Raw genomic sequence first — 27,709 nt, forward strand, 5'->3', positions numbered from 1 at the left:
GTCTGTGCCGGCGGAGTCGGGGTCGGTGGGTCTCAGTCTACAGACCTTGCTGACGCTAAGTCCCTAAGGTTAGGGACTAACAGAGCTCATAGAACACAGTCTGTGGGTCGCTGTACACCGTGAGGCATTCATCACAGTGGCCAGCTATAAGACTAACGATTGCGTTCCAGCCTCAATCGGATCAACCACAAATCGGTGCGTCGGGTTCCTTATCTGCCCGAACGCAGGCAGCCGGCTAGCCGGGGAAGGAATCCTACCGCGGACTCCGCGGGCTGGGCCCCACGCACCTGCCGCGCGCCAATCACAGGCCGGCGCGCAGGGGCGCACGCGCCGCAGCCCTGGGCGGGGCCTCCGAGGCTCCCGCATCCCCCCCGCCCCGTCGGCGTCGCCCGGCCCTGAGTGGCCTGCGGGGATGACGTGCGAGGCCGCCTGGGCCTATGGCGGCGGAGCCGGCCGGCGGCTTGGCGGAAGTGGTGTGGGGGAGGCGGCCCGCAGTGCAGGGGCGGCGCGGAGCGGCGCGGGGCTGCTGACGGGTCGCGGCTCCGGGAACATGGCTCGCTTCGCTCTGACTGTTGTCCGGCAGTGAGTATGGCTGTGGCAGGGGGCCTTTCTCTCTTCCTTGAGTGTATTGGAGCGGGCGAAGGGAACACGGGTCTGCCCCCCTCTCCCCTCCCTGCTCGCTCCGCCCGGGGAGGGCTGGCTTGGAAGCGCTTTTCCCGGGGCGCTTGCCCTGGGGCCGTCTCGTGTCGCCCCTCGTCTCACCCCAGCAGCCCCGAGGGAGGACGGCAGGTCTTAGATAGCTGCGTCCCGTGTTTCAGATAAAGCGAGACCCGGAGGAGCAAGGGATCGGGGTTCGTAGGCACTTGGTGGCTGCACCCAAAACGGTGCCAGACATGTCCACAGACTTGTCTGGGCACGGTTTTTGCTCCCCGGCAGGTTGCAAAGAGTTTGCAGAATTGCTCGTCCGTGGCTGATGTTTGTGATGCCGGCTGCCTTCTGCTATCCTCTCTGTTTCTGAGGTTCCCCCTCGTTTCCCCAGACAGTCAGCCCCCCTGGCACATATATGAGACTTCTTTCCTTTCCCCAGAGGTTACAGTTTTGGGAGAGAAAAGAGGGTCACAACTCTGATCTCAGCAGACCGTATCATCCTAAACAAATGTTTTTTATTATCATAACATTACACGGAGCTGAATGCTGATAGGTCTTCATGTTTCTTATCTTTTCTTATCAACATGTATTTGCCAAGTGTTAACGGGAGATGAGATGAAAATCAGGGTAGTTAAGAGCATAGATTTTTCTTCTTCTTTTTTTTTTTTTGCGAGATGGAGCTCGCTCTGTCTGTCACCCAGGCTGGAGTGCAGTGGCCCTATCTCTGTTCACTGCAACCTCCCGCCTCCCGGGTTCAAGCGATTCTCCTGCCTCAGCCTCCCGAGTAGCTGGGATTACAGGCATGCGCCACCATGCCCGACGGATTTTTGTATTTTTAGTAGAGACGGGGTTTCACCATGTTGGCCAGGCAGGTCTTGAAATCCTGACCTTAAGTGATCCGCCCATCTCGGCCTCGCAAAGTGTTGGGATTACAGGCGTGAGCCACCGCGCCCTGCTAAGAGCACAGATTTTTCAGGCAAGGTAGACCTCGGTTGGAATCTGTTCTCTAGCTAAGAGCCAGGTAGCCTGGACTTAAGTTTCCTGATATGCAAATGATAGTGCCTATCTCACTATTTTAATGTGAGAATTAAATGGGGGACAGGTAAAGTGTATGATGCAACAGGGGAAGAAATATATCTGAGAAATAACTTCTATTAAGACAGCTCCAATAAAAGTGCAGTTTATTCCCAAATACGAACGTATAGTTTAGCACAGCAGCATTTTGTGTGGGTACTATGTGCCAGTAGACTGGATCATACAGATAAATAACATACCATTTCTGCATTCAAGCTCACAAGGGACATTAATATGATTTAACTTTGTCAGTTGACTTGAACTGCTATCTTTTCTGGCCTGTCCTTCTTTATAAGAAAGATAATCTTAAGAATCCTCTAAAATTGTCCGTTTGGGATTAGCAGGGTTTTAATGGCTACCTTAGAAATCTAGTTCCTCCCTATCTCTTCTCCCACCCCTTTCGGTTGTATAGAATGCCTTGGGAGAATTCTTAACTTACTAAAGGTCATACAGCTAACTGGTAGCAGAACAGGAACTAGAGGCCTGATCACCCTTTCTTCCAATGTTAGAGCACTTTCTAGATGCCTGACCCAGCCAGCCCAGTGTCATATTTATAATTGAAACTCAGACCATCAAGGTGGTTCACCCCTGTAATCCTAGCAAGTTGGGAGGCGGAAGTGGGTGGATCCCTTGAGCACAGGAGTTCAAGACCAGCCTGGGCAACATGGTGAAACCTCCTCTCTACCAAAAAAAAGCTGAGTGTAGTGGTGTATGCCTGTGAACCCAGCTAATAGGGAGGCTGAGGCAGGAAGATCACTTGGATCACGTGAGCCTGGGAAGTCAGGGCTATAGTGAGCTGTGATTGGGCCACTGCACCCCAGCCTAGGTGACACAGTGAGACCCTGTCTCAAAAAGAAAAAAAAAAAAGAAAACTCAGAAGTTGTAGAATATTTGGGTTAAGGCAACCCCTAAAAAGATGATTCCTATTTTTATTCCCTTCCTGCTGCTTAAAAAGGGTTTGATTCCGGAGGCCCTCATAGGAATCATTTAAAAAATAAGTCTTAATACACTGTTGTAATTAAAACCTGACAGTTTAGTGAGTTAAGGATTGATATCCTCGTTTTTCACATGAGGCAGCTGAGGCAGAGATGCCTTGTAACTTGCTTAAAGTCACATGGCAAGTTGAGGAAGTAGGAGTTTAACCAAAGCAACTTTACCACTCACCGTCTTTTGTTTCCTACTTAATGTGTTACAACCCGGTATTTGTAGATTACTTGAACATCACCAGCCGTTTTTGAGGCTACTTTTTATCCTCTTAATATAATTGTGTGGAGTTATGACAATAGTTTATTTTGTTCTGTTTTATGTGTAGGAAGATGGAGTGAGAGTGTTGAAATAATTGATAGGGCTGGTCCAATGCTTTCCTGTCTGGACCATCCCTCTTCTTGTCTTCAGAGTTCTCAAAACCAAAACCTGGTGATTCTTTCAGGAAAAGAAGTGATTTTAAATTTGACTCATTATCACCATAGTTAAATGTAATGACTTTTTGAAGAGTTAGGGAATTTTATTGGACTTACCTCTTCAGATAATGCAAAAAAATCTTTAAAGCAATTTAAGTTCAACAGAACCCATTAGGAATCTCGTGCTGTTCCTGTATGTGGTTTTCTTTCTTCATACTTTGACATGGAAGTACCAGTGTGTATCATTTCTGGAATAGACTGCCCAAGGTTCCAGAATTTAAGTCTATCATCGTCAGACTATAACTTCTCATGATCTTATGGCACAGCATTGTTGAAAACTCCAACACGTGTAGTTGGCATTACCATCACCTATCCAGCACTATTGAAGGGTCTGGTTCCTTGAAATGTTATTTGTAGGTGTTTGCAGTTAGTCTCAGGCAAAACCATCCATTTCACTTCCTTTTTTTTTTTTTTTTCTGGCGGGTAGGGGGGAGATATGTGTGCCTTTATTAGCTGAGCCTCTACTTGAGGGGGATGAAGCGGGAGGAGTGGGTGGCCCTGAGGCCGGGCCGGCAGTGCCTCACCGGCTCGTAGGTGATGGAGAACTCGCCCAGGTAGTGGCCGATCATCTCTGGCTTGATCTCCACCTGGTTGAAGGTCTTGCCGTTGTAGACGCCCACCATGCTGCCCACCATCTCGGGCAGGATGATCATGTCCCCCAGGTGCGTCTTCATTACTTCCGGCTTCTCCACTTCCGGCTTCGTGGCCTTGCGCAGGCACTTGGGCAGCAAGTGCTGTTTCCGCCACAGGCCCGGGTTCAGCTTCTGCCGCTGGCACGCACTGTACGGTTGCATCAGCTGCTGGTGAGACTTGTACAGCTGCTGGTCCGAGTCCACGCCCCGGTAGGTGAATTTGCGGAACGTCAGCTTCTGCTCTACCTCTGCCATCTTGCCGGATCCTCAGAAAAGTTCATTTCCATTTTTAGGCAGCTCTTAAAACTTTAATATTTTTTGGCAAACTAAATTTAATTTACTTTTAATGATTTAAAAATGAATTAGTAAAGATTTTTTGGTTTTGCTTTTTTTTTTTTTTTTTTTTTTTTGATACGGAGTTTCACTCTTGTTACCCAGGCTGGAGTGCAGTGGCAAGATCTCGACTCGTCACAACCTCCGCCTCCTGGGTTCAAGCGATTCTCCTGCCTCAGCCTCCCAGTAGCTGGGATTACAGGCATGCGCCACCACGCCCGGCTGCTTTTTACTTTTAGTAGAGTTGGGGTTTCTCCATGTTGGTCAGGCTGGTCTCGAACTCCTGACCTCAGGTTATCCGCCCACCTCGGCCTCCCAGAGTGTTGGGATTACAGGTGTGAGCCACCGCACCTGGCCGAATTAGTAAAGTTATTGACAGCAAGACTCATTTGGTTTTCTTACTGTACCTCTGTTGGCAGTTACTTTTTGTGTAAGGCTAATAATCGTTCTGTATATTAATAAAGCAAGCAAATACTATTAGGTAATCTGTAATTTAGTACTTTTATAAAGCTAATACTGTTATAAAATTTTAATGCTTTATAAAAGTATAAAGGTACTTTGTACAGATACTTTATAAAGATCAAGGACAGCCAAAAAGTCCTGTAATCCCAGCGCTTTGGGAGGCCGAGGCGGGTGGATCACCTGAGGCCAGGAGTTGAAGACCAGCCTGGCCCACGTGGTGAAACCTCGTCCGTACTAAAAATACAAAAAATTAGCCGGGCATGGTGGCGGGCGCCTGTAAATCCCAGCCCCTCCGAAGGCTGAGGCAGGAGAATCTCTTGAACCCGAGAGGCGGAGGTTGCAGTGAGCCCAGATTGCGCCATTGCACTCCAGCCAATGAGTGAAAACTCTGTCTCAAAAAAAAAAAGGACAGCCAAAAGTCTTGTGTTACTAGCTCTTGAAATCTTCTGTATTTGCAAATGAATTTATTAGTGTAAAGGAATTAGGACTAAGCTGTATTCGTGATACCGGGTGAGGGTTTACATTTTCATTTACACTAAAAAACATCTGTTTTGAAAACTTGACCCAAATTTACACTGATTTCCCATGATTTGTCCCTCCTTTGTAGCAAACTGAGTATTGTGTGTTGAATTTGAATTCCTTAAAAGGAATTAAGGGAAATCGAGCTTTCTATATGATTTTTGAAGAAATGCTGCAGAGTATAAATCCAGACTAAGAAGATAAAATATCTTTTAAGTAAGAACTGGGAGATAACCTACAAAGTGAATGATGTATATTTGTAGGTCCTATAAATGGCTGATCCTAAGACTTAACATCTTGGCATAAGCCCTTGGATTCCTGCAGAGTCAGGTTTCTGTTTTGGAAATGGACCACACTGCAGATTTTGAAAATGAGTGGTGTTATTCCTGACTCCTTCAAAATATATCCCTCTGAGCTTTCAGCTTCGTTCACCTTCTCTGCTGCTATCGCAAGTCAGACTTGGTTAAGGGAAATAGATTAATAATAAAACTGTTTTAGCCATCAACTTTCCCTTTCCATTCCCCAAGCATACTAATTAAACAGTTACTTCAAGGATTTATATAAACCTCTCAATAAAGCTGATAAAAGCTGTAAAATTAAATATTTATGAAAGCTTTTGGAAAAAAATCTATTTTTGGATTCCTACTCTTTAATATTTATAAGGTGATTTGAACGCAGAAATGCCAAATAGAACTAAACCGAATGCTGTGAGTGTGAATACTGCTGAGTCTGCAGCAGCCTCTGTTGATAGACGGCTAAACGAAGCCTTCATCATGTCGCAGCGGTTATGCTACTTTCACTGAAAATCGTTAGATGGTGGGGCAGTACTTTTACGAAACTATCAAATTTCTGGGATTCTGGCCGGGCGCGGTGGCTCACGCCTGTAATCCCAGCACTTTGGGAGGCCGAGGTGGGCGGATCACAAGGTCAGGAGATCGAGACCACGGTGAAACCCCGTCTCTACTAAAAATAGAAAAAAATTAGCCGGGCGCGGTGGCGGGCGCCTGTAGTCCCAGCTACTCGGGAGGCTGAGGCAGGAGAATGGCGGGAACCCGGGAGGTGGAGCTTGCAGTGAGCCGAGATTGCGCCACTGCACTCCAGCCTGGGCGACAGAGCGAGACTCCATCTCAAAAAAAAAAAAAAAAAAAAATTTCTGGGATTCCATTTTTTAGAAAGTGACATTTTGACAATATAAACCTTTGTTTTAATTTGAATCTTTCATTATCTACTTTGATTACATAAAAATGCTGAGTTAATCTTTTGAGCGAGTATACAAAAGGTAATCATCTCTGCCAAATTTCTGTGATTTGTAAATACTGAGTTTTTTGGTGGCTCTCACATGATTTCTTGGTTGGTAGATTATTAAATTTCTTCTCACCCCTGATTTCAAAATGAGGGTGTGTCTGGCTTGGCTGGAAATTGTATTAGCTATGTTGAAAGAAAAACTTCACACAAATTAGACTTTGTTTATTTGAGCAAAGAAATGATTCATAGATCAGGCAGCACCTAAACAAGTAAAGCTTCAGAGTGCTCAACCCAGCGACATAGGCAGGCAGTATTTATAGACAGAGAAGGGAAGTGACATGGCCAGGTGTGGTGGCTCACACCTATAAACCCAGCACTTTGGGAGGCCAAGGCAGGAGGATCACCTTAGGTCTGGAGTTCGAGACCAGCCTGGCCAACATGGTGAAACCGTGTCTCTACTAAACATACAAAAATTAGCTGGACGTGGTGGCACTTGCCTGTAATCCCAGCTATTTGGGAGGCTGAGGCAGGAGAATCGCTTGAACCCTGGAGTTGGAGATTGCAGTGAGCCAAGATCACACCACTGCACTCCAGCCTGGGCTGCATAGTGAGACCCTATCAGGAAAAAAAAAAAGAAAGAAAGGATGTGTCATATAGAAGTAGCCTGATTGGTTACAGCTCCACTTTGCCTTATTGGGACATGTCTGAGCAGTTTGCAGCCCATAATTGGCTGAAAGCTCAGCTGCCATGATTGGCTGAGACTTGGTTCTTATTACAGGAATATACTCTCAAATTATGTTGTAGTTTGTTTACATATTAAGTTAGATGACAGCTCCCTAGGCATGGAGGCAGTTTTAGGCCAGGTTTAATTTAAGGGCTACAAGCCACTGTCTAATGAGGATGTTATTTGTATTAAAATAACAGATATTTTGTTCTTGGTCTCAGCAAGATTTTGAGGCTGAGACAGGAAGTGAATCCAATACATGGTAACTATTTTCTAGATTAAAAATGACAGGTTCCCCATGTTTGCGCTGAATACTTCTGCTTTATCCATCTGAATGGTAGAGGTTAATATCCTCTTTCATGCCCATTTTTTAAGATTCTGAATGACTTTTGGAGTGTAGGAAATCGTTTTTGTTGTTGTTGTTGTTGTTGTTTTGAGTTGAAGTCTCGCTTTTGTCTCCCAGGCTGGAGTGCAATGGCACGATCTGGCTCACCGCAACCTCCGCCTCCTGGGTTCAAGTAATTCTTCTGCCTCAGCCTCCCGAGTATCTGGGATTACAGGTGCCTGCCACCATGCCTGGCTAATTTTTGTATTTTTAGTAGACACGGGGTTCCATCATGTTGGCTAGGATGGTCTTGAACTCCTGACCTGAGGCGATCCACCCTCCTCAGCCTCCCAAAGTGCTGGGTTTATAGGCGTGAGCCACTGCACCTGGCCTAGGAAATCTTTTATTAATTTTAACAACAATGATAATGGCAAATCAGTGCAGTTGGTTTTTACCAGGGTATAAATAGTTCTATGTAACTTTTTTTTTTTTTGGAGACAGTCTTGCTCTGTCGCCTAGGCTGGAGTGCAGTGGCATGATCTTGGCTCACTGCAACCTCCGCCTCCTGGATTCAAGCGAGTCTTCTGCCTCAGCCTCCTGAATAGCTGGGACTACAGGCGCGCACCACCATGCCCGGCTAATTTTTGTACTTTTAGTAGAGACGGAGTTTCACCACATTGGCCAGGCAGGTCTTGAACTCCTCACCTCGTGATCTGCCCACCTCGGCCTCCCAAAGTGCTGGGATTACAGGCATGAGCCACCACACCTGGCCAGTTCTGTGTAATTGTATTTCTTTATCATACATTTATTTTTTAAGCTAATACATCTGCATATTTAGAAACCAAAACAATTCTCCCTAGTCTTTCTCTTCTCCCCCCAACCAGTAGGTGACCACGTTTATTAGTTTCATGTTTATCCTTTCATTGTTTCTTTGTGCATATCCATATGTTTATTTCCCTCCTTTCTAAAAAGGTAGCTTTCTTTTTATATTATTCTATACCTTGCTTTTTCTACTTAATCATATATCTTGGTGAGCATTCCGTATCTACATATAATCTCTCTCTTTAAAGGACACATTTGCATAGGATTCTATTAGGTAGATATGTCACTGTTTATTTGTTAATATAAGTAATGGTTATTTTGGCCACAGTTAAGGAAACTAATTTCCTTGTTAACGGACATTTGGGTTGTTTATAATCTGTTGCTACTAGAAATAATACTGTAGCTAATGAACTTTTTTTTTTTTTTTTTGGTGAGATAGGGTCTCGCTCTGTCACCCATACTGGAGTGCAGTGGTATGATCGCAGCTCACTGCAACCTCTGCCTCCCGAGCTTAAGCAATTCTCATGCCTCAGTCTCCCAAGTAGCTGGGATTACAGGCGCCCGCCACCACACCTGGCTAATATTTGTGTTTTTAGTGGAGACGGGGTTTTACCATGTTGGCCAGGCTGGTCTTGAACTCCTGACCTCAAGTGATCCATACCTCAGCCTCCCAAAGTACTGGGATTACAGGCGTGAGCCACCACACCTGGCCGCGAATGATAATGATCTTTTAAATATGAGTGAATTCAGTTATTCCCAGTAATTGGGTTATTGGATAAAAGGGTAAACAGATTTGTCATTTTGATAGATATTTTCAGATGACCCTCTCTAGGCAAAAGTACATTCATGAAGTTCTGTCATTTCCCAGGATTTTCTCCAGACCCTGGACATGTTGAGGGTATGCGGTCCCTGCTTGTGCCTTTCAGGAACTGGAGCCAGGATAGACATACAGCTACAAAGTCAGTTAGCACACAGATGAAAACTTAACGTCGGTAGTGCCAGGGGACAGTGGGAGCATAGAGTGTGGGTATTAAATAGAGTAGGTAGATGGGGAATGGTACCGGGGAGGGAGACCACCTAAAAGAACCCGGTCTTGTGTTGGGTCTTAAAGAACATTCGTATTGGCCAAAGCCAGCAGTCTGCATCTTGGCGGAGGTTGGCACACAGCTGTCTTTGTAAACAGGCAGCAAGATTCCAGGCCGAGGCCTGAGCTTATGATTCTGACTTCCAGGTCTGGTAGATTTTTTTTCTACATCTGAGTAAATCAATCCTTTGTAACTTTTTAATTATTACAAACTAGTGCTTCACTTAAAAACAATGGAACGATCATTTTCCATCGAAATCAAGGAAATGCAAATTAAAATCAAAGTGGGATGAATTGTTCAGGTACCAGATTGGCACTGATTGAAGAAACCTTACACCACTGAGTCTTGTTGAGGGTGGTATACCACACTACAGGGTGGTGTAACTTGCTATGACACTTTGGCATTACCTAATAAAGCTGGGTATTTGCATACCTTATGGCCCAGCAATTCTAGTGCTAGGTTGGGTCAGCAAACATTTAAGTAGCGCTCAAATCTCAACTGAATTCTCCTTGATTCTACTTTTATTGCTTTGATTTGTTTTGGTATTTTAGTTTTTAAAAGTGTAGTACTCAAACCTCAGTTCAGTGTGCAGTTGGTCTGCAAGATAGCCGTCAGTACTACAGAAAATAACTGCTGAAGGCCTAGGAACTAAGAGAGGGCAGGGGGTTCTGAAGGTTTGTGGACTTCTCTCGCATTCCATTCAGATTCTCTTTCACTTGCTCATTCAGTCCAGCAATGAAGAGACTGACTCTCACGTTTTTGGTCCTGCTGCCAGTGAGAGTAGTTTTGATCAATATATTTCTTTTAACAACATTATTTGGCTAAAATGGTATTTGCATTATATTTTTTAGTAGGATTTTCCATTTGCAATCCACTTAAGATTGGTTCCTGATCTATGTGTTTTAGTTTGGAGTAGTTTGAAGTTCTTAGCTCTTCATTAAAGAAGATGATTGCAAATATTAGTTTAGAATAAATTGTTTTTATGGGTTGGATTATGAAGTATGTTACAAGTTTCATATGATGTCTTTATTAGTCTAATCACACTTCATTGCTCATTTTTTTTCCTCCTCTCAAAAATAGTATAATTTGGCTAATAAGGTTCTCCTTCTCTTTGTATTTTAGTGGAGAAACAAGATTTAACAAGGAGAAGATAATTCAAGGTTGGTATAATCCGATTGTTATTTTAGCTCTCACCCTCGTGTTAATAAGATGTGTGAGTTAAGCAGATTTGGTGGGGTGGGGTAGACTGGGGGCAGCTCCATTGTGAATTGGGATTACAGAATCAAAACATCATAACCACAGAAATACGATCAGAAATATGGTCAGGGCTGTTAGTAACCAGGAGGAATAAATCTCTCAAGTGAACTGGGTGTGAAGTACAGTTCTCCAAGTTATTCTTTATGTATAGCTTCAAAGTGGTTCTGTCAGCTGATTAATTATATTGGGTCTGGGTGTCTTAAAATATAACTGTCTGGATTTGAAATTATTCTATATTTGGAAGCATGAAGTTTACTGACCGGTGTTAATGGTATTTTTTCTGCTAAGATAGTTATTTTAGTTTTAGTAGTAATAAAGGTTTAAAAAAAGAACTATTTTCATATGTGGTTGTTACTTTATTCTGAAGAGATTCTTTCTCCCTTTTTCTGTTAATTTGGACTCAGATCTTTTATTTGCCCTGTGATCCAGCTAGTCTGGCTTTTTAAGAATATCTTGGGTGAACTTTTGGCTAGACATGCTATTTCTATGCTGTGATTATAAAAGCTTTTAGTTTTATTTTTTTGGTTAGGGACTTCTGGGGTTTACAAAAACTGATTTTCATATTCCATGAGCCTGACTCCCTTTTATGGACACTAACTGGTCTGATTCTCAAAGGAACCTTTGTTTTCAGACAAAATATGCCCCACCCAGGTTATCCTTTGGACTGAGGCCTCTTACCACCTGGCCTTTGGTATTGCTCACTTCTCTTCTTTCCCAAGACATTGACAGTAGAACGTCAAGAAAGTTTTTGTGTTCACACTTGTTTTAGGTTTGTGTTCTTTTCCTGACCTTGTCAGTTGGATGCTTTAGTTCTTTAAGTTATAGCCTTTTGTGTGTAAGCATTCAAGGCTCATATATTCCTTTTTTTTTTTTTTTTTTTTTTGAGGCAGGGTCTCACTCTGCCGCTCCAGCTGGAGTACAGTGGCACGATCTGAGCTCACTGCACCCTCTGCCCCTTGGGTTCAAGCAATTTCTTATGCCTCAGCCTCCTGAGTAGCTGGGATTACAGGCGCACGTCACCATGCCCAGCTAATTTTTCTATTTTTGGTAGATGGGGTTTCACCATGTTGACTGGGCTGGTCTTGAACTCCTAACCTCAGGTGATCTGCCTGCGTCGTGTCCCAGAGTGCTGAGATTACAGGTGTGAGCTGCTGCACCGGTCCTCAAGGCTTATATATTTCTAAGCACTGTTTCTGTTTGCATGCCCATAGTTTTGACACGTGGTAATGTGGTAAGCATTCAGCGCTAAGTATTTTAAATTCCCATTGAGTGACTTCCATTGTAAATGCTTTTGTGTTCTGTCAGTATGGTTTATTTGATGATACTTCTTTGAAATGTGTTAATTATGGTCAGTTTTTATAATTCTTCCATTGTATGCTTCAGAAAAATCTATAATCCCTCATTGTTGGGACTGGAGTTATATATCAAATAATCAGCCTTCTTGATTTTGTTTTTCAAATCTTACACACTTTATTAACTTTATAAATGCACTAGTTTGCCTGCATGTCCTAAGTATCAATTTATGAGTGCAGTATTTTTAATTCCCTGCTGCGGTGGCCAGTTTGCCCTTTAATAGTTGAAATTCTGTCCATTTTTGGTTTCTGTGTTCTGCTTTTGTACAGATTGAGGTTATTTTATTAGGCTTATACAAGTTTAAATGATTACATCTGAGTAAATGGGATCATTGATTTTTTTATAGTGGTCCCCAAATCCTTAGTGAGACTTTTGTCATAAAGTCTTACTTTTCTGATAGTAATATAGCTACTTGAGCTGTTTTGGAGATGGAATTTCACTGGAATGTATTTTTCCATCTCATTCCTTTCACCCTTTGTGTGTACTCATGTTTAAGTGTTATAAATAGTATGTAGCTACATTTTGGCTCTTTTACAAATATATATAATTTGTCTGTCTTTTTTTTTTTTTGAGACAGAGTCTTGCTCTGTCGCCCAGGGTGGACTGCAGTGGTGCGATCTTGGCTCACTGCAGCCTCTGCCTCCCGGCTTCGAGCAGTTCTGCTGCCCCAGCCTCCCGAGTAGCTGGTATTACAGGTGCTCGCTGCCACACCTGGTTACTTTTTGTCTGTTCGTTTGTTTATTTATTTATTTATTTATTTTGAGATGGAGTCTCATTCTGTCACCCAGGTTGGAGTGCAATGGCGTGATCTCGGCTCCTGCAACCTCTGCCTCCCGGGTTCAAGTGATTCTCCTGTCTCAGCCTCCTGAGTAGCTGGGATTACAGGTGTGTGCCACCAGGCCCGGCTAATTTTTGTATTTTTAGTAGAGACGGAGTTTCACCACGTTGGTCAGGCTGGTCTTGAACTTCTGACCTCGTGATCCACCCATCTCGGCCTCCCAAAGTGCTGGGATTACAGGTGTGAGCCACCACGCCCGACCTAATTTTTGTATTTTTAGTAGAGACGGGGTTTCACCATGTTGGCCAGGCAGGTCTCGAACTCCTGACCTCAGGTGATCCACCTGCCTTGGCCTCCCAAAGTGTTGGGATTACAGGCGTGAGCCACCACGCCTGGCCTAGAATTTGCCTTTTGACTAGCAGTAGTGGCTGTTTGCCTTTGTTCTGGTCACTGATGTGTTTTGATTTTTTTTCTTTGTTGTTGTTTCCCCCTTCTTTTTCTAGTCTTTCTTTTTTATCTTACCTGCTTTTACTTCTTAAGTGCTTGGTTTTTTCCTGTTCAACACTCTCTTACTTTCCCCACTACCTTTGAATTGATGTACCATTTCCATTCTTTTCATGGTTATCTTAAAAGTTTTACCCTCATACCTGTCTTAGCCAGGGCTGCTGTAACAGAGTATCATGGACTCAGTGGCTTGAACAGTACACAGTTCTAGAGACTGAGAATTCCAAGATCAGGGTGCCAGCAGATCCAGTGTCTGTGGAGGGCCTGATTCCTGGTTTGCAGACTGCTGTCCTCTGGTTAATATCCTCACATGGCAGAGAGAGAGAATGAGAGCAATTATAAGGACACTAATCCTGTCATGAGGGCTCCACCCTAGGATCTAATCACCTCCCAGAGGCCTGCCTCCTAATACCATCACATTGAGGGTTAGGATATCAACATTTGAATTTTGGGGGGACACATTCACTCTGACAGTACCTAATAAAGTATAATATTAATATCCCCTCTTCCAAAAAATACAAATAACTTGTCTAGTAGCTTAGTCCTGTCTTTTTTTAATTGCTTGAGGTAGATGACATTATCTTCATTTGTTTAGATGGCATTTAAATTTATGAATATATTTGCAAGTTTCTCTGCTCCTCATTTGTTTTCATCTCAGACCATTTCTGAAGTACATTCTTTGAAAAGTCCTCTAGTGTATATAGAGCAGCTGGTGGTAAACGCAGTGGCTTCAGTCAGTACACACTTTGAACTGGTGATTCTCTCAGCCCTTGGAAGATAGCATTCTGCAGTTTTTGGTTCCATTTTTCCTGGTAAGAGGTTTCTGTCAGCTAAATGGTGTTCCATGGTAGGAAATAGGTCTTTCTCTGTAACTTCGTTTAAACTCTTCAATTTTGGTATTCTTCAGTGTCTCATAATGTATCTAGGAGGGTTTTTTTTTTTTTAAAATTTATCCTGCTTGATTTTCATGTGTTTTTTATTCTGTGAAATTCTCAGCTATTTTCTTTTCATATTCCTCTCCTTCATTTTTTCTATTCTTTTTTTTTTTTTTTTTTTTTTGATACGGAATTTCACTCTTGTTGCACAGGCTGGAGTGCTGTGGTGTGATCTCGGCTCACTGTAACCTCCGCCTCCTGGGCTCAAGCAATTTTCCTGCCTCAGCCTCCCAAGTAGCTGGGATTACAGGTGTGCTCCACCATGCCCAGCTAATTTTGTATTTTTAGTAGAGACAGGATTTCTCCATGTTGGCCAGGCTGGTTTCAAACTCCTGACCTGGAGTGATCCACCCACCTCGGCCTCCCAAAGTGTTGGGATTGCAGGCGTGAGCCACCGTGCCCAGCCATTTTTTTTCTGTTCTTTTAGCGTTCCAATTAGATGGATGTTATAAACTGAATGTTTTTCTTCCCAAAAGTTACATGTTGAAATCATAACTCCCAATATGATGACATTAGGAGGTGGGGTCTTTGGGCGGTCATTAGGTCACAAGGGTGCAGCCCCCATGAATGGAATTTATGCGAGAGACACCGGAGAGCTCTTTCCTCTTTGTGCCATGGGAGCCCTGAAGGAGAAGTCAGCCTGTAACGGGGAGAGGGCCCTCGCCAGAACCCAACCATGATGGTGCCCTCATCTCAAACTTCCAGCCTCCAGAACTGTGAGAAATAAATATCTGTGGTTAATAAGCCACCCAGTCTGTGGCACTTTGTTAGAGCAACTAAGACAATGCATCATTAGGAATTCTCATTCTTTCCTTTGGAACTCTTGATATATCTGAGCTGTGTTCTATCTCCTTGTATCTGTGCTGTGTACTGGGCAATACCTTCTGCCCTGTCTGAGTTCATTAAACCTCCTTTCATCCAAGCCTCTGTTTATCCATCAAGGGGCCCCCCCCCCAGCCCCTGGCAATTCTGATTTTTATTATTAAAAGATCTATTTAGTGATTTTAGAAAACTGTCTGCTTATTTTTGATGCTTACTGTTAATTGCTTGTTTTTGTGATTCTGTCTTTATGTTTTATTCATAGTCATTGTAAAGTCCATATTTGCTGATTTCAACGTCTGAAGTCTTGATGGATGGCTTTGGTTTATGATAGATTATTTTCTTGTGTGTTGAATCTTTGGCTAAACAATTACTTGTTCTAAATTAGTGGAAAACCTGTTAGTCTCTTTTGAGAATGATTTGCTCTGAAAAGGATTTGTATTTTATTTTACCACAGGCCTGAGGCTGCACATTAAGTCTCCTTACAGGAGCCCTTGCTCCCAAGAATTTTGTGTTTAGTCCTCCCGCTTGCCGTCCGCTCCAGCAGGCCTCCTCCCCCAGCCCCACCAGCCTGTCCTGATAGCCCACCACCGTCATTTTCTTCATGTCCGTTTCACAGTTCAGCGCAGGGTTTTGGGGTTGCTTTGCTTTGTCCCTTGGAGATTTTTTATACGTTCTGTGGGCCCAGCAATGCAGCACACACACACACACACACACACACACACACACACACACAGACACATACACACACAAACACACACACACACAGACACCCACACACACACACAGACACACACACAAACATACACACACAGACACACACACACAGACACACACAGACACACACACACAAACATACACACACAAACATACACACACACACACACAGACACAAACTTACACAAGCATACACACACACAGACACACACAGACACAGACACACACAGACACACACACACAGACACACACACACACAAACACACACACACCATTTAGATCTTTTGTAGTAGGAGGTCCCTTCAGAGTGTCCAGTCAGCCGTTATCCTGGAAATAGAGGTTTCAAAGCATTTTTTAAATGAAAAAGGAAAAGAAAGGGAGGGAGGAAGGAAAGAGGAAAAGTAATACCATTATAATACTGAGCATTTGGATGATGGGAATGAAGAAGGAAAAAACTTTTAGATGATGGTCCTGCCGTCCCAACACATTACCTGTAAGATCAGAGCCAATTATTGAAGAGATGGGCAAACGTAAAAGAGGGAAAAGCTAAGACATTTGTGTCTCATCATCACCTAATTCCCATTAGGCAAGCATTCTTTTGGAAAATAATTGAATACCTGAGCCTTTATAGACTTACAACTTACTTTTACTTGCTAATAACTCCCTGAAAAGTTATGTGGAAAAGTCCTTAAAAAAATCTTTCATTAAAATATAGATAAATGCAGCCTATATTTTCTACATGTGATTTATACATCTCTTATATGTAGTTTTGAATGTTATTGTTCCTCTTCTTAATATATCACAGGACAAGGAGTAGACGTACCTCTTTCAGAAACTGGATTTAGACAAGCAGCAGCTGCTGGTATATTTCTGAATAATGTGAAGTTTACTCATGCTTTCTCCAGTGATCTCATGAGGACAAAGCAGGTACATTTATTTATTCATTTGTTTTGAGACAGAGCCTCACTCTGTGCCCAGGCTACAGTGCAGTGGTGCAGTCTCTGTTCACTGCAACCTCCATCTCCTGGGTTCAAGTGATTCTCATGCCTCAGCCTCCCAAATAGCTGGGATTACAGGTGTGTGCCACCACACCTGGCTGATTTTTGTAATTTTAGTAGAGATGGCGTTTTACCATGTTGCTAGTCTCAAACTGCTAACCTCAGGTGACCCACCCGCCTTAGCCTCCCAAAGTGCTGAGATTACAGGCGTGAACCACCACGCTCAGCAACAGGTGAGTTTAGAGTTAAGGTCTAATATGATGTACCAAAAGTCTCAACAATTGTATAATCTTGAAAAATCTGCTACCAGAGTCTGTAGGGAATTAAACCCCACACAGACATGACCTTCCTCAACAGAACTTATTTTAATTTTATTTTGTACTTTTTAAAAAAAATAATTTTTAAATTAGAGTAGCCTAGAAAAAAATGTCTAACAAGAATATAAATAAGCTATTATAAGACAGCAGGGAGAAATGACAGGAGAAATTAACCCACCGTGACATCAGGTATTATGATTACCTGATAGAGTAAGAAACCACCATGTCACTGTAAAGAAATAAAAGACTTGTTAGAAATATCTTCAGGGAGCAGATTAAACTGTTGTTGGAATTTCATCTCCCCCATAAACAGTTAGAAAATGTGACAAAATATGCGAAACCACTGTTTTCAGACATTAGACTTTGGGCACTGTGGGCCTATGATGCCTGAATGAAGTGGAACAAAGAAGGTGAGCCCTAGGAGTGTCCTGGTTTTCTGGCTGAAGCAATTTCCAGACTCTGGTAGGCGAAGCCAAGTAGAGCTTAGAGGTCTCGGTGAGTTAAGGAGACAAAACTTGGAATTTGGGGAGGTTAATTTTTACATAACTAAAATTTGTGGGTCAGAGTACTGGAAGAAAGAGGTGGATAGAGAAATAACTCTAGAAATATGTACAAGAATCTCCTTAAATTGAAACATTTCTTGAAACAAATGATAATTGAAACACTACATACCAAAACCTGTGGGATCCAGCAAAAACATTAGGGAAGTTTATAGCTATAAGGGCCTACATCAAAAGAAGAAAAACTCCAAATAAACATCTAATAATGCATCTTAAAGAACTAGAAAAGCCACTTTGGGAGGCCGGGATGGGAGGATTGCCTGAGCTCAGGAGTTCAAGACCAGCCTGGGCAACATGGTGAAACACTGTCTCCACTGAAATAACAAATCAGCCCGGCGTGGTGGCAGGTGCCTGTAATCCAATCCCAGCTACTCAGGAGGCCGAGGCATGAGAATTACTTGAACCTGGGAGGCAGAGGATGCAGTGAGCTGAGACTGTGCCACTGCACTCCAGCCTGGGCAACAAAGCAAAACCTTGTCTTTAAAAAAAAAAAAAAAAAAAGAAAGAACTGGAAAACCAAGAGTAAACCAAACCCAAAATTATTAGAAGAAAAATAATAATGATCAGAGTACAAATAATTGAAATTGAAATGAAAACTCCAAAAGATCAGTGAAATGATAAATTGGTATTTTGAAGATAAAATTGACAGACCTTTAGGTAGACTTAACTAAAAACAATAAAGATCCAAATAGATAATATCAGATGTAAAAGGAGATATTACAACCAGTATCTCAGAAATTCAAAAGAGCATTAAGGGCTACTATCAGCAACTATATGCCAAAAAATTGGAAAGTCTAGAGGAAATGCACAGATTCCTAGACACATGCATCCTACCAATATTGAACCAGGAAGAAATCCAAAGCCTAAACAGGATAATAACAAGTAACAAGATTGAAGCCATTATAAAAGTCTCCCAGTAAAGAAGAGTCTGGGACCTGATGGCTTCACTGCTGAATTCTACCAAACATCTAAAGTACTAATACCAATCCTACTCAAACTATTCCATAAAATAGAGGAGGAGGGAATACTTCCAAACTTATTCTATGAGGCCTGTAGTATCCTGATACCAAAACCAGACAAAGACACATTAAAAGAAGAAAACTACAGGTCACTATTCCTGATGAAGATTGATGCAAAAATCCTTAACAAAATACTAGCAAACCAAATTCAACAATACCGTTATTAAGATCATTCTTCCTGACCAAGTGGAATTAATCTCAGGGATGCAAGGATGGTTCAACATAAACAAATGAATCAATGTGATACATTATATCAACAGAATAAAGGACAGAAACCATATGATCATTTCAATTGAGGCTGAAAAAGCATTTGATGAAATTTAACATCCCTTCATGATGAAAACCCAAAAACAACCTAGGTATAGAAGTAACAATATAAAACAATACAATAAAAGCCTCAACACAATAAAAGCCATATGCAATAGACCCACAGCTTGTATCATAGTGAGTGAGGAGAAACTGAAAGCCTTTCCTCTAAGATCTAGAACAAGACAAGGAGGCCCATTGTCACCACTGTTAATCAACATAGTACTGGAAGTATTAGCTAGAGCAATCAAGACAAGAGAAAGAAATAAAGAACATTTAAATTGGAAAGGAAGAAATCAAATTATCCTTGTTTGCAGATTATATGATCTTATATTTGGAAAAACTTGAAAACTCCACCAATAAACAGTTAGAACTGATGCGTTTGGCAAAGTTGCAGGATACAAAACAATGTACAAAAATCAGTAGCATTTGAATGTGTCAACAATGAATAATCTGAAAAAGAAATTAAGAAGTAATCTCATTTACAGTAGCCACAAATAAAATTAAATACTCAGGAATTAACTTAACCAAAGAAATGAAAGAGCTCCACAAGGAAAACTATAAGACACTGATGAAAGAAGTTGAAGAGGACAACAAAAAAATGGAAAGATATTCTATGTTCATGGATTAGAAGAGTCAATATTGTTAAAATGTTCATACATTTTAGCAATCTACAGATTCAATGCAATTTCTATCAAAATACCAATGACATTCTTCACGGAAGTAGAAAACAGCATCCTAAAATTTATGTGGAACTACAAAAGACCCAGAATAGTCAAAGCCATCCTTAGCAAAAACAACAAAACTGGAAGAATCACATTGCCAGACTTCAAATTATACAAAGAGCTATAGAAACCAAAATAGCGTGGCACTTACATAAGAACAGACACATAGCCAGTGGACCAGAATAGAGAACCCAGAAACAAATCCATACATCTGCAGCAAATTCATTTTTGATGAAGATGCCAAGAAGATACATTGGGAGAGTCTCTTCAATAAATAGTGCTTGGAAAACTGGATATCCATATACAGAAGAATGAAACTAGACCCCTGTCTTTCTCCATGTATAAATATCAAATAAAAATGGATTGAAGACTTAAATCTAAGACCTTAGACTGTGAAACTACTACAATAAAACATTGGGGAAACTCTCAAGAACATTGTTCTGGCCAGAGATTTCTTGAGCAATACACCGCAAGCACAGGCAACCAAAGCAAAAATGGACAAATGGGATCATATCAAGTTTAAAAGCTTTGGTGCAGCAAAGGAATCAATCAGCAAAGTGAAGAGACAACCCACAGAATGGGAGAAAATATTTGTAAACTACCCATCTGACAAGGGATTAATAGCCAGAGCATAGATGGAGCTCAAACAACTTTATAGGAAAAAATGTAATAATCCAATTAAAAATGGGCAAGATGTCTGAATAGATGTTTCTCAAAAGAAGACATACAAATGACAAAGAGACATATGAAAAGGTGCTCATCATTGGTAATCAGAGAAATGCAATGCAGACTACAATGAGATATCATTTTACCCCAGTTAAAATGGCTTTTATCCAAAAGACAGGCAATAACACATGCAGGCAAGGCCGTGGAGAAAAGGGAGCCCTTGTACACTGTTGGTGGGAATGGGAATTAGTACGACCACTGTGAAAAACTGTTTGGAAGGAGGTTCCTCAAAAAACTACAAACAGAGCTACCATGTGATCCAGAAGTCCCACTGCTAGGTATGTTCCCAAAGAAAGGAAATCAGGATATTGAAGAGATACCTGCACTCCCATGTTTATTGCAGCACTTTTTACAATAGCCAAGATTTGGAAATAACCCAAATGTCCATTAGCAGATGAATGAAAAAAGGAAATGTACACACACACACAATGAAGTACTTTTCAGCCACAAAAGAGTGAGATCCTGTCATTTGCAACAACATGGATGGAATTGGAGGTCATTATATTAAGTGAAGTAAGCCAGGCACAGAAAGACAGACTTGCCATGTTCTCACTTATTTGTTGGAGCAAAAAATTAAAACAGTTGAACTCATGGAGATCGGGAGTAGAAGGACGGTGACCAGAGTCTGGGAAAGGTAGTAGGGCGAGGTGTTGGGGAAGTGGGGATGGTTAATGCGTACAAAAAGAAAGAATGAATAAGACCTAGTATTTGATAACACAACAGGGCGGCTATAGTCAATAATAATTTAATTGCACATTTGAAAATAACTAAAAGGATATAACTGGATTGTTCGTAACAGAAAGGATAAATGCTTATGGGGATGTATACCCTGATGACCGGGATGTGATTGTCATGCATTGCATGCCTGTATCCAAGTGTCTCATATGCCCCATAAATACATACATTTACTGTATACCCACAAAAATTAAAGATTAAAAACAGAAAAAAGTCAAAAAATGGAAACCTCAGTGGAAGTACTAAATTATAGATCATACACAGCTAAAGTGATCATTAACTCATAGATAAATACGTGATAATAACCTAAATGTAGCACGGTGTGATAGATTTAAAATATGAGAGTTTAGCTGGGCACAGTGGCTGGGACCTGAAATCCCAGCACTTTGGGAGGCCAAAGCGGGAAGATCACTTCAGCCAGGAGTTTGAGACCAGCCCGGGCAACATAGAGACCTTGTCTCTACAAAAACTAAAATAGTTAGCTGCGTGTGGTGGCACTTGCCTGTAGTCCCAGCTGCTTGGGAGGCTGGGGTGGGAGGATCACTTGAGCCCAGGGAGTTGAGGCTGTAGTGAATCGTGACTGTGTCACTTCACTCCAGTCTGGGTGACAGAGCGAGACCCTGTCTGGAAAAAAAAAGTCCCTTTAAAAAATAAATAAAATATGAGCGTTTAGAAGACATGAAGAGCATGATGAGAAGTTCTGGTGTCGTTCAGAAGGAGATAGCAGAGAGAATGGGGAATGGGGAGGAAGAGGTGATATTCAGAGGTTATAGAATATTGACAATTTTACAGAATTGTTGAAAGACAGATCCAAGAAGTGTACCAAATCCCAACCAGGATAAATAAAAAAGAAACCCATATCTACATTAAATTATAGCAAAATTGCAAGACTCCAAAGAATAAGGAGGAAAAAAATCATCCATTAAAGACCATTAGTTAGGCTTTCAGCAAATTTGTTCATATTGATGATTTCTTTATTGTGCTGAGAAATGATAAGGATTAACCTAGAGTTTTATACCCAGCAAGATTTTTTTCTGCTGTGTAGGTGAAATGACATTTCAGACAAAGAGATCCTGAAGTAACTTTGAAAGGAAAAATGAAAAAGAAGGAAAATAATTCCAGAAGGGAGATCTGAGTTTCAGAATACAATAGTGAACAAAGAAATTGGTAAAGGTGTAGGAAAATGCAAGGAAATATTGACAATACATGTAAAACAGTATGCTGATGATGTCTAATTTGTCGGGAAATGTGTTTTTAAAAAAGGCAGATCATGGACCTAAATTATTTCCAGAGTTTTGCAAATACAGGGTCACTTTTCAATCAAAAATCGCTAGACATACAATGAGAAGGAAATGCGAATAAAAATGAGCTAAAGACAACAAACAGCCACATGACTTACCTGATGGAGTTATCAGACACGAGCTTTAAAGTAACTATATTTTTGTATAGGTGCAAGATGTAGAATTTCAGCAGAGAACTATAAAAAATAAACTGTAAAAAAGAACCAAATACAAATTCTAGAACTGAAAATACAATTGGAATTAAGGCTCAATGGATGGGTTTAACAACAGTTTAGACACATTTGAATGGCGAATTAAGGAGCTAGAACAGGGATTAGTAAACGTTGTCTGCAAAGAGCCAGATAGTAATTTTTTTAGGGTTTATAGTCTACACAGTCTTGTTACACCTGTTCAAGTCTGCGGTTATAGCAAGAAAGCAGCCATCGACCATGCGTAAATGAATGCTGTGGCTGTGTCCCAGTAAAATACTTGATTTGCAAAAGCAGATGATGGTCTGGATTGTGCTGACTTCTGAACTAGAAGATAGATTCGAAGAGAATATCAAAATCAGGAATGAAGAGACACAGATGCGCAACTTTTGCAAAGGAAAATCATTTCTAATTTCTTTTTTTTTTTGAGATGGATTCTCATTCTGTCGCCCAGGCTGGAGTTCAGTAGCGCGATCTCGGCTCACTGCAACCTCAGCCTCCCGAGTTCAAGCGATTCTCCTGCCTCAGCCTCCCGAGTAGCTGGGACTACAGGCGCGAGCCACCACATCCGGCTAATTTTTTGTATTTTTAGTAGAGATAGGGTTTCACCATGTTGGCCAGGATGGTCTAGATCTCCTGACCTCATGACCCACCCACCTTGGCCTCCAAAAATGCTGGGATTACAGGCGTGAGCCACTGTGCCTGGCTCTAGTTCTTTTTTATTCACTAAGATGACGTAGATTCTTTCAGTGTTTCCACCAGAATGGTGATTGTTTTTATTAAAAAAAGGAACAATTGTCTTGATTTTCAGACCATGCATGGAATTTTGGAGAAAAGCAAAGTTTGCAAAGATATGACAGTAAAGTATGATTCAAGACTTCGGGAAAGGGTAAGTAACTTATTTACATATTATTCTTCACCATAAATTATCAGTAAGCCACCACAGTTTGTCACTTGGCTAAAAGTTAAATGCATTTCTGCTAGGGATTTTCAATCAGTGAAAATATTTAAGGATCTACCATATGACAGTCACTGTTACATGCCCTCATATATAGCATCTTATTATTAAAATCAAGCAAGATAAGCATCTTAAGGTATAAAAGAAGGCACACTCATAAGAACTTAACACAGTATAGAAGAGTTTAAAGGTGAAAAATATGGATATCGCATAATTTATGTAACCTAGCTACTGCTGATGGACAGCTAGGTTTTCACTAGATTCCCACTGATGTAAATAATGTTAAACTAAACATCTTTGTAGTTAATTCATTGTAGACCTATATATTTCTAGAAATGGACATCAGTGAGTGTGTACTTTTTTTAAGGCTTTTATATACATATTGCCAAGTTGCTTTCCAGAAAACCTGTGCCAATTTATAGTCCCATGAATGACCTAGGAGAAAGTTTTGTTTTTTACACCAACAATTGGTATTATTAGACTCTGTGATTTCCCAATTTAATAGCTTAAGAATGGTGCCATGTGGCTGGCATGATGGCCTGTCATCTCAGCACTTTGGGAGGCTGAGGTGGGCAGATCACTTGAGTTCAGGAGATTGAGACCATCCTGGCTAACATGGTAAAACACTGTCTTTACTAAAAATACAAAAAATTAGCCAGGTGTGGTGGCATGTGCCTGTAGTCCCAGCTACTCAGGAGGCTGAGGCAGGAGAATCGTTTGAACCCGGGAGGCAGAGCTTGCAGTGAGCTGAGATCGCGTCACAGCACTCCAGCCTGGGTGACAGAGCGAGACTCCATCTCAAAAAAAAAAAAAAGGAAAAAAAAAGAAATAGATCTCTCATGTTAATGTCTTAAAACTCAACTTCCTTGTAACTATGGTGATATGTTTATTTAGCTATTTCATAGTGCTGTCATTGGGATCAAATGGGATAGTATGTGTGGATGGGAGGTGGCTGAGTTAGTACCTTTTGCATGTTAATCTCTAGTCCTACAATCTGTGCAAATCTCTGTATTTATGTGTTCAATAAATTCCCACCATCTACTTAAGATTGCTTAGCAAGTTATTTTAAAATAACCCGTTTGGACATAGTGTACAACTCAATATTTCAATTATATTTTCTAAGGTTCATGGCCCTCTACTGAGGACATTCTCATTATCAGTTCAGAGGAGATACAATAAATTAACTGGAGGAGATTTAGCTTATTCCTGAGATGAATGTTCTAAATTTGCCATAAACATAAACTTAATTGTTATATTGCAGTCTCCTTTGAGAAACTGTTATCTATTGGACTATTTCAGAAATACGGGGTTGTAGAAGGCAAAGCGCTAAGTGAGATGAGGGCCATGGCCAAAGCAGCCAGGGAGGAGTGCCCTGTGTTTACACCGCCCGGAGGAGAGACGCTGGACCAGGTATGTGGCACTGCTGATGTCAGAGTGGTTGAATTAAGACTCATAAATGAGATGTTTTGGAATTTTAGCTAAGTAGTTTGAAAGTTGCTTGGTTCATTCTCTTTTCCTTTTTAAATTATCTATTTACTTAGCAAATTATTCATTTCTATTTAAAATCTTATTTATTCTTCAGTTGCCTTTGTCATTACTGATAATGGACTTAAGGAAAGGTGTTATTGGATGGTACTTCTAAAAAAGACCTTAGAATATGAAGCAGTGGCTTAGTGGTGGGAGTGGAGTTCAAAGAGGGTGATCGGCAAGTCACTCGAGGTGAAATAACTCAAAACATGAAGTCTTCAAGCCTCCGCTGCCTCCTCAGCTCGGTTCCTGATGGCAGCCCTGTGCTTGCATTTCTTCAGGGTTCTGCTTTGAATTGCATTATTGGTGATTCCCCCAACCCACCACCACCTCCTTAATCTTTATCTTAATTTTCTTGAAAATACATTACTTTAGTAAGGGAAGGATTTGTTGCTGCTGTTGTTCCAGTGGCACTGAAGCGCCAGAGACAGCTTCCTGTTAGCACTGTTTTATGAGTTTCTGTTGGCTTGTAGGTTTCCCTAACTAGACCGTGAGTGCTTTGAAGTCAGGAACTGGGAATTGTATCTTCTTCATCTTGGTCTGCATGGTGCTTTCATAGTTCCAGAAATGTGGTGGATACTTATATACATATATATGTCCCTGAAACTACTGATTGAAGGAATATAAATGTAGACTGAGATTCTTCTGCTTGTGTAGTACTTGGCGTTCAATATTAGAAAAAAATCCAGTCAGTTATGTTCTATGTTAACATTTTAAGGAAATCATTAATGGCACTTTATTTTGACTTTTATTTCTTTTCTTGTAGGTGAAAATGCGTGGAATAGACTTTTTTGAATTTCTTTGTCAGCTAATCCTGAAAGAAGCAGATCAAAAAGAACAGTTTTCCCAAGGATCTCCAGGCAACTGTCTGGAAACTTCTTTGGCAGAGATATTTCCTTTAGGAAAAAATCGCAGCTCTGAAGTTAATTCAGACAGTGGTGTTCCAGGATTAGCAGCCAGTGTCTTGGTTGTGAGTCACGGTGCTTACATGAGAAGTCTGTTTGATTATTTTCTGACTGACCTTAAGTGTTCCTTACCAGCCACTCTGCGCAGATCCGAAGTTATGTCAGTTACTCCCAATACAGGGATGAGTCTCTTTATCATAAACTTTGAGGAAGGAAGAGAAGTTAAACCAACGGTTCAGTGTATTTGTATGAACCTACAGGATCATCTAAATGGACTGACTGAAACTCGCTAAGGTTAAATCTGCATCAAAATTTAACCATTTTGAGCCTCGGAAGGGAGTGCCATTGGCTTTATTTACTTCTCTCCTCTGCTAGTGCTGATTTGGAAACAGTTAAAAGCCAATTTTTAGCTCAAATGGAATCATAGCCACATAAAACTTTAACGGACAACTATATAGAATTAACTTATTTTGTCTAAGTACAGTTGTCATTTTCCAGAATAATTTTACCAGTCTGCTATGTGTCGTCTCTGGATTGCACATGGATGATGAAGGAAGTCAGTATTGAAAGTTGGGGGATTAGTAACCTCGTTAACAACGGTTTCTTTTTCATTTTAGCCTGTTTTAATGGCTGTTGGTAAGATACTGGTTTTTTTTAGTATCTCATCCAGTGCTTGGAAGAAAGAATGGTTTATAATTCCCAATACATGTTTATATTGACTATGTGTTGTATTTTTAAAATCCTTTAAATAAAAAATCCTTATAAGTTTATGTAAAGCAAAATAACACTAACATGTTTTACATATAAATCAACTGTTGGAATATTTTATTCTAGAGGGCTTGAAATGTGGATGAATACAGATTATGATTACAGAATGGTCTGGGGGAAGAAGTTAAAACATTTGATTTAAATACAGGAAAGAAGGAATCTTAGAGCAGAAGATAAAAGAACAGCCTTTTCTAAACAATACCTTGCAAAAGTCAAGTCAGTGGAAACCAGGAAAGCCAAAAAAACGAAGAATATCCACTTGCTTCTTATCTAACCTATAGGCTGAAGAATTTCCGGTTTGAGGAAGGCTCTAAAGAAAGTAAACAGTTAACAGTACACCACACAGTAATCTCAGAATAAAAGAGGGACCTTCTTTGTAAAGAATGGTGCTCTAGGCCGGGCTCAGTGACTCACACCTGTAATCCCAGCACTTTGGGAGGCTGAGGCGGACGGATCACAAGGTCAGGAGTTCAAGACCAGCCTGGCCAACATGGTGAAACCCTGTCTCTACTAAAAATACAAAAATTAGCCAGGCGTGGTGGCAGGCGCCTGTAATCCCAGCTACTTGGGAGGTTGAGGCTGGAGAATCGCTTGAACCCGGGAGGCGGAGGTTGCAGTGAGCTGAGATCGCGCCACTGCACTCCAGCCTGGGTGACAGAGGGGATGACAGAGGGTTCTGTGGGGGTGGGGAGTGGAGGTGGGTAGGGGAGTAGAATGTTGCTCTGATAACCCCAGCTGTGGTTATTTTATGGCAGGTATAGATGAGGTTGCCTCTTCTTTCCACCAGATGGCACTGGAGAAAAGGGATTTTGATTAACTTAATTTTATACACAAGATTGGTCTTTGAGAAATCTTTATCTAAATGAGGAAACTGTTTCACATGTAGTTCGCTTTTAAGTCACCATGTTGCTAAATGCTGTGAGTCTCAATTTTAAGGAGGATTAATACTGAAGTTGTCAGGTAAGGCTATAATCACATATAGTC

General features: G+C 41.3%; 1 protein-coding gene and 1 pseudogene across 1 annotated transcript; one reads left to right on the plus strand and one right to left on the minus strand.

The window, feature by feature from the left end:
* Positions 1-362: 362 nt before the first annotated feature.
* Positions 363-26,765, plus strand: TIGAR (TP53 induced glycolysis regulatory phosphatase). The gene is made up of 6 exons (XM_015430267.4): positions 363-582; positions 10,452-10,489; positions 16,498-16,619; positions 23,379-23,456; positions 24,825-24,935; positions 25,819-26,765. The coding sequence occupies exons 1-6, from the start codon at positions 413-415 to the stop codon at positions 26,248-26,250; spliced, it is 951 nt and encodes a 316-aa protein (XP_015285753.2). The 5' UTR covers positions 363-412; the 3' UTR covers positions 26,251-26,765.
* LOC102119957 (small ribosomal subunit protein uS19 pseudogene) lies at positions 3,644-4,090 on the minus strand (annotated as a pseudogene).
* Positions 26,766-27,709: the final 944 nt, after the last annotated feature.

The sequence above is a fragment of the Macaca fascicularis genome, chromosome 11 (assembly GCF_037993035.2).
Source record: "Macaca fascicularis isolate 582-1 chromosome 11, T2T-MFA8v1.1".
Classification (NCBI taxonomy): Eukaryota; Metazoa; Chordata; class Mammalia; order Primates; family Cercopithecidae; genus Macaca; species Macaca fascicularis.

Coding starts and splice junctions, on each gene's coding strand:
- TIGAR (XM_015430267.4), top strand. CDS start 413: ATGACGTGCGAGGCCGCCTGGGCCTATGGCGGCGGAGCCGGCCGGCGG. Junction 583..10,451: donor GCTCTGACTGTTGTCCGGCA/GTGAGTATGGCT, acceptor TTTGTATTTTAG/TGGAGAAACAAGATTTAACA. Junction 24,936..25,818: donor GAGGAGAGACGCTGGACCAG/GTATGTGGCACT, acceptor CTTTTCTTGTAG/GTGAAAATGCGTGGAATAGA.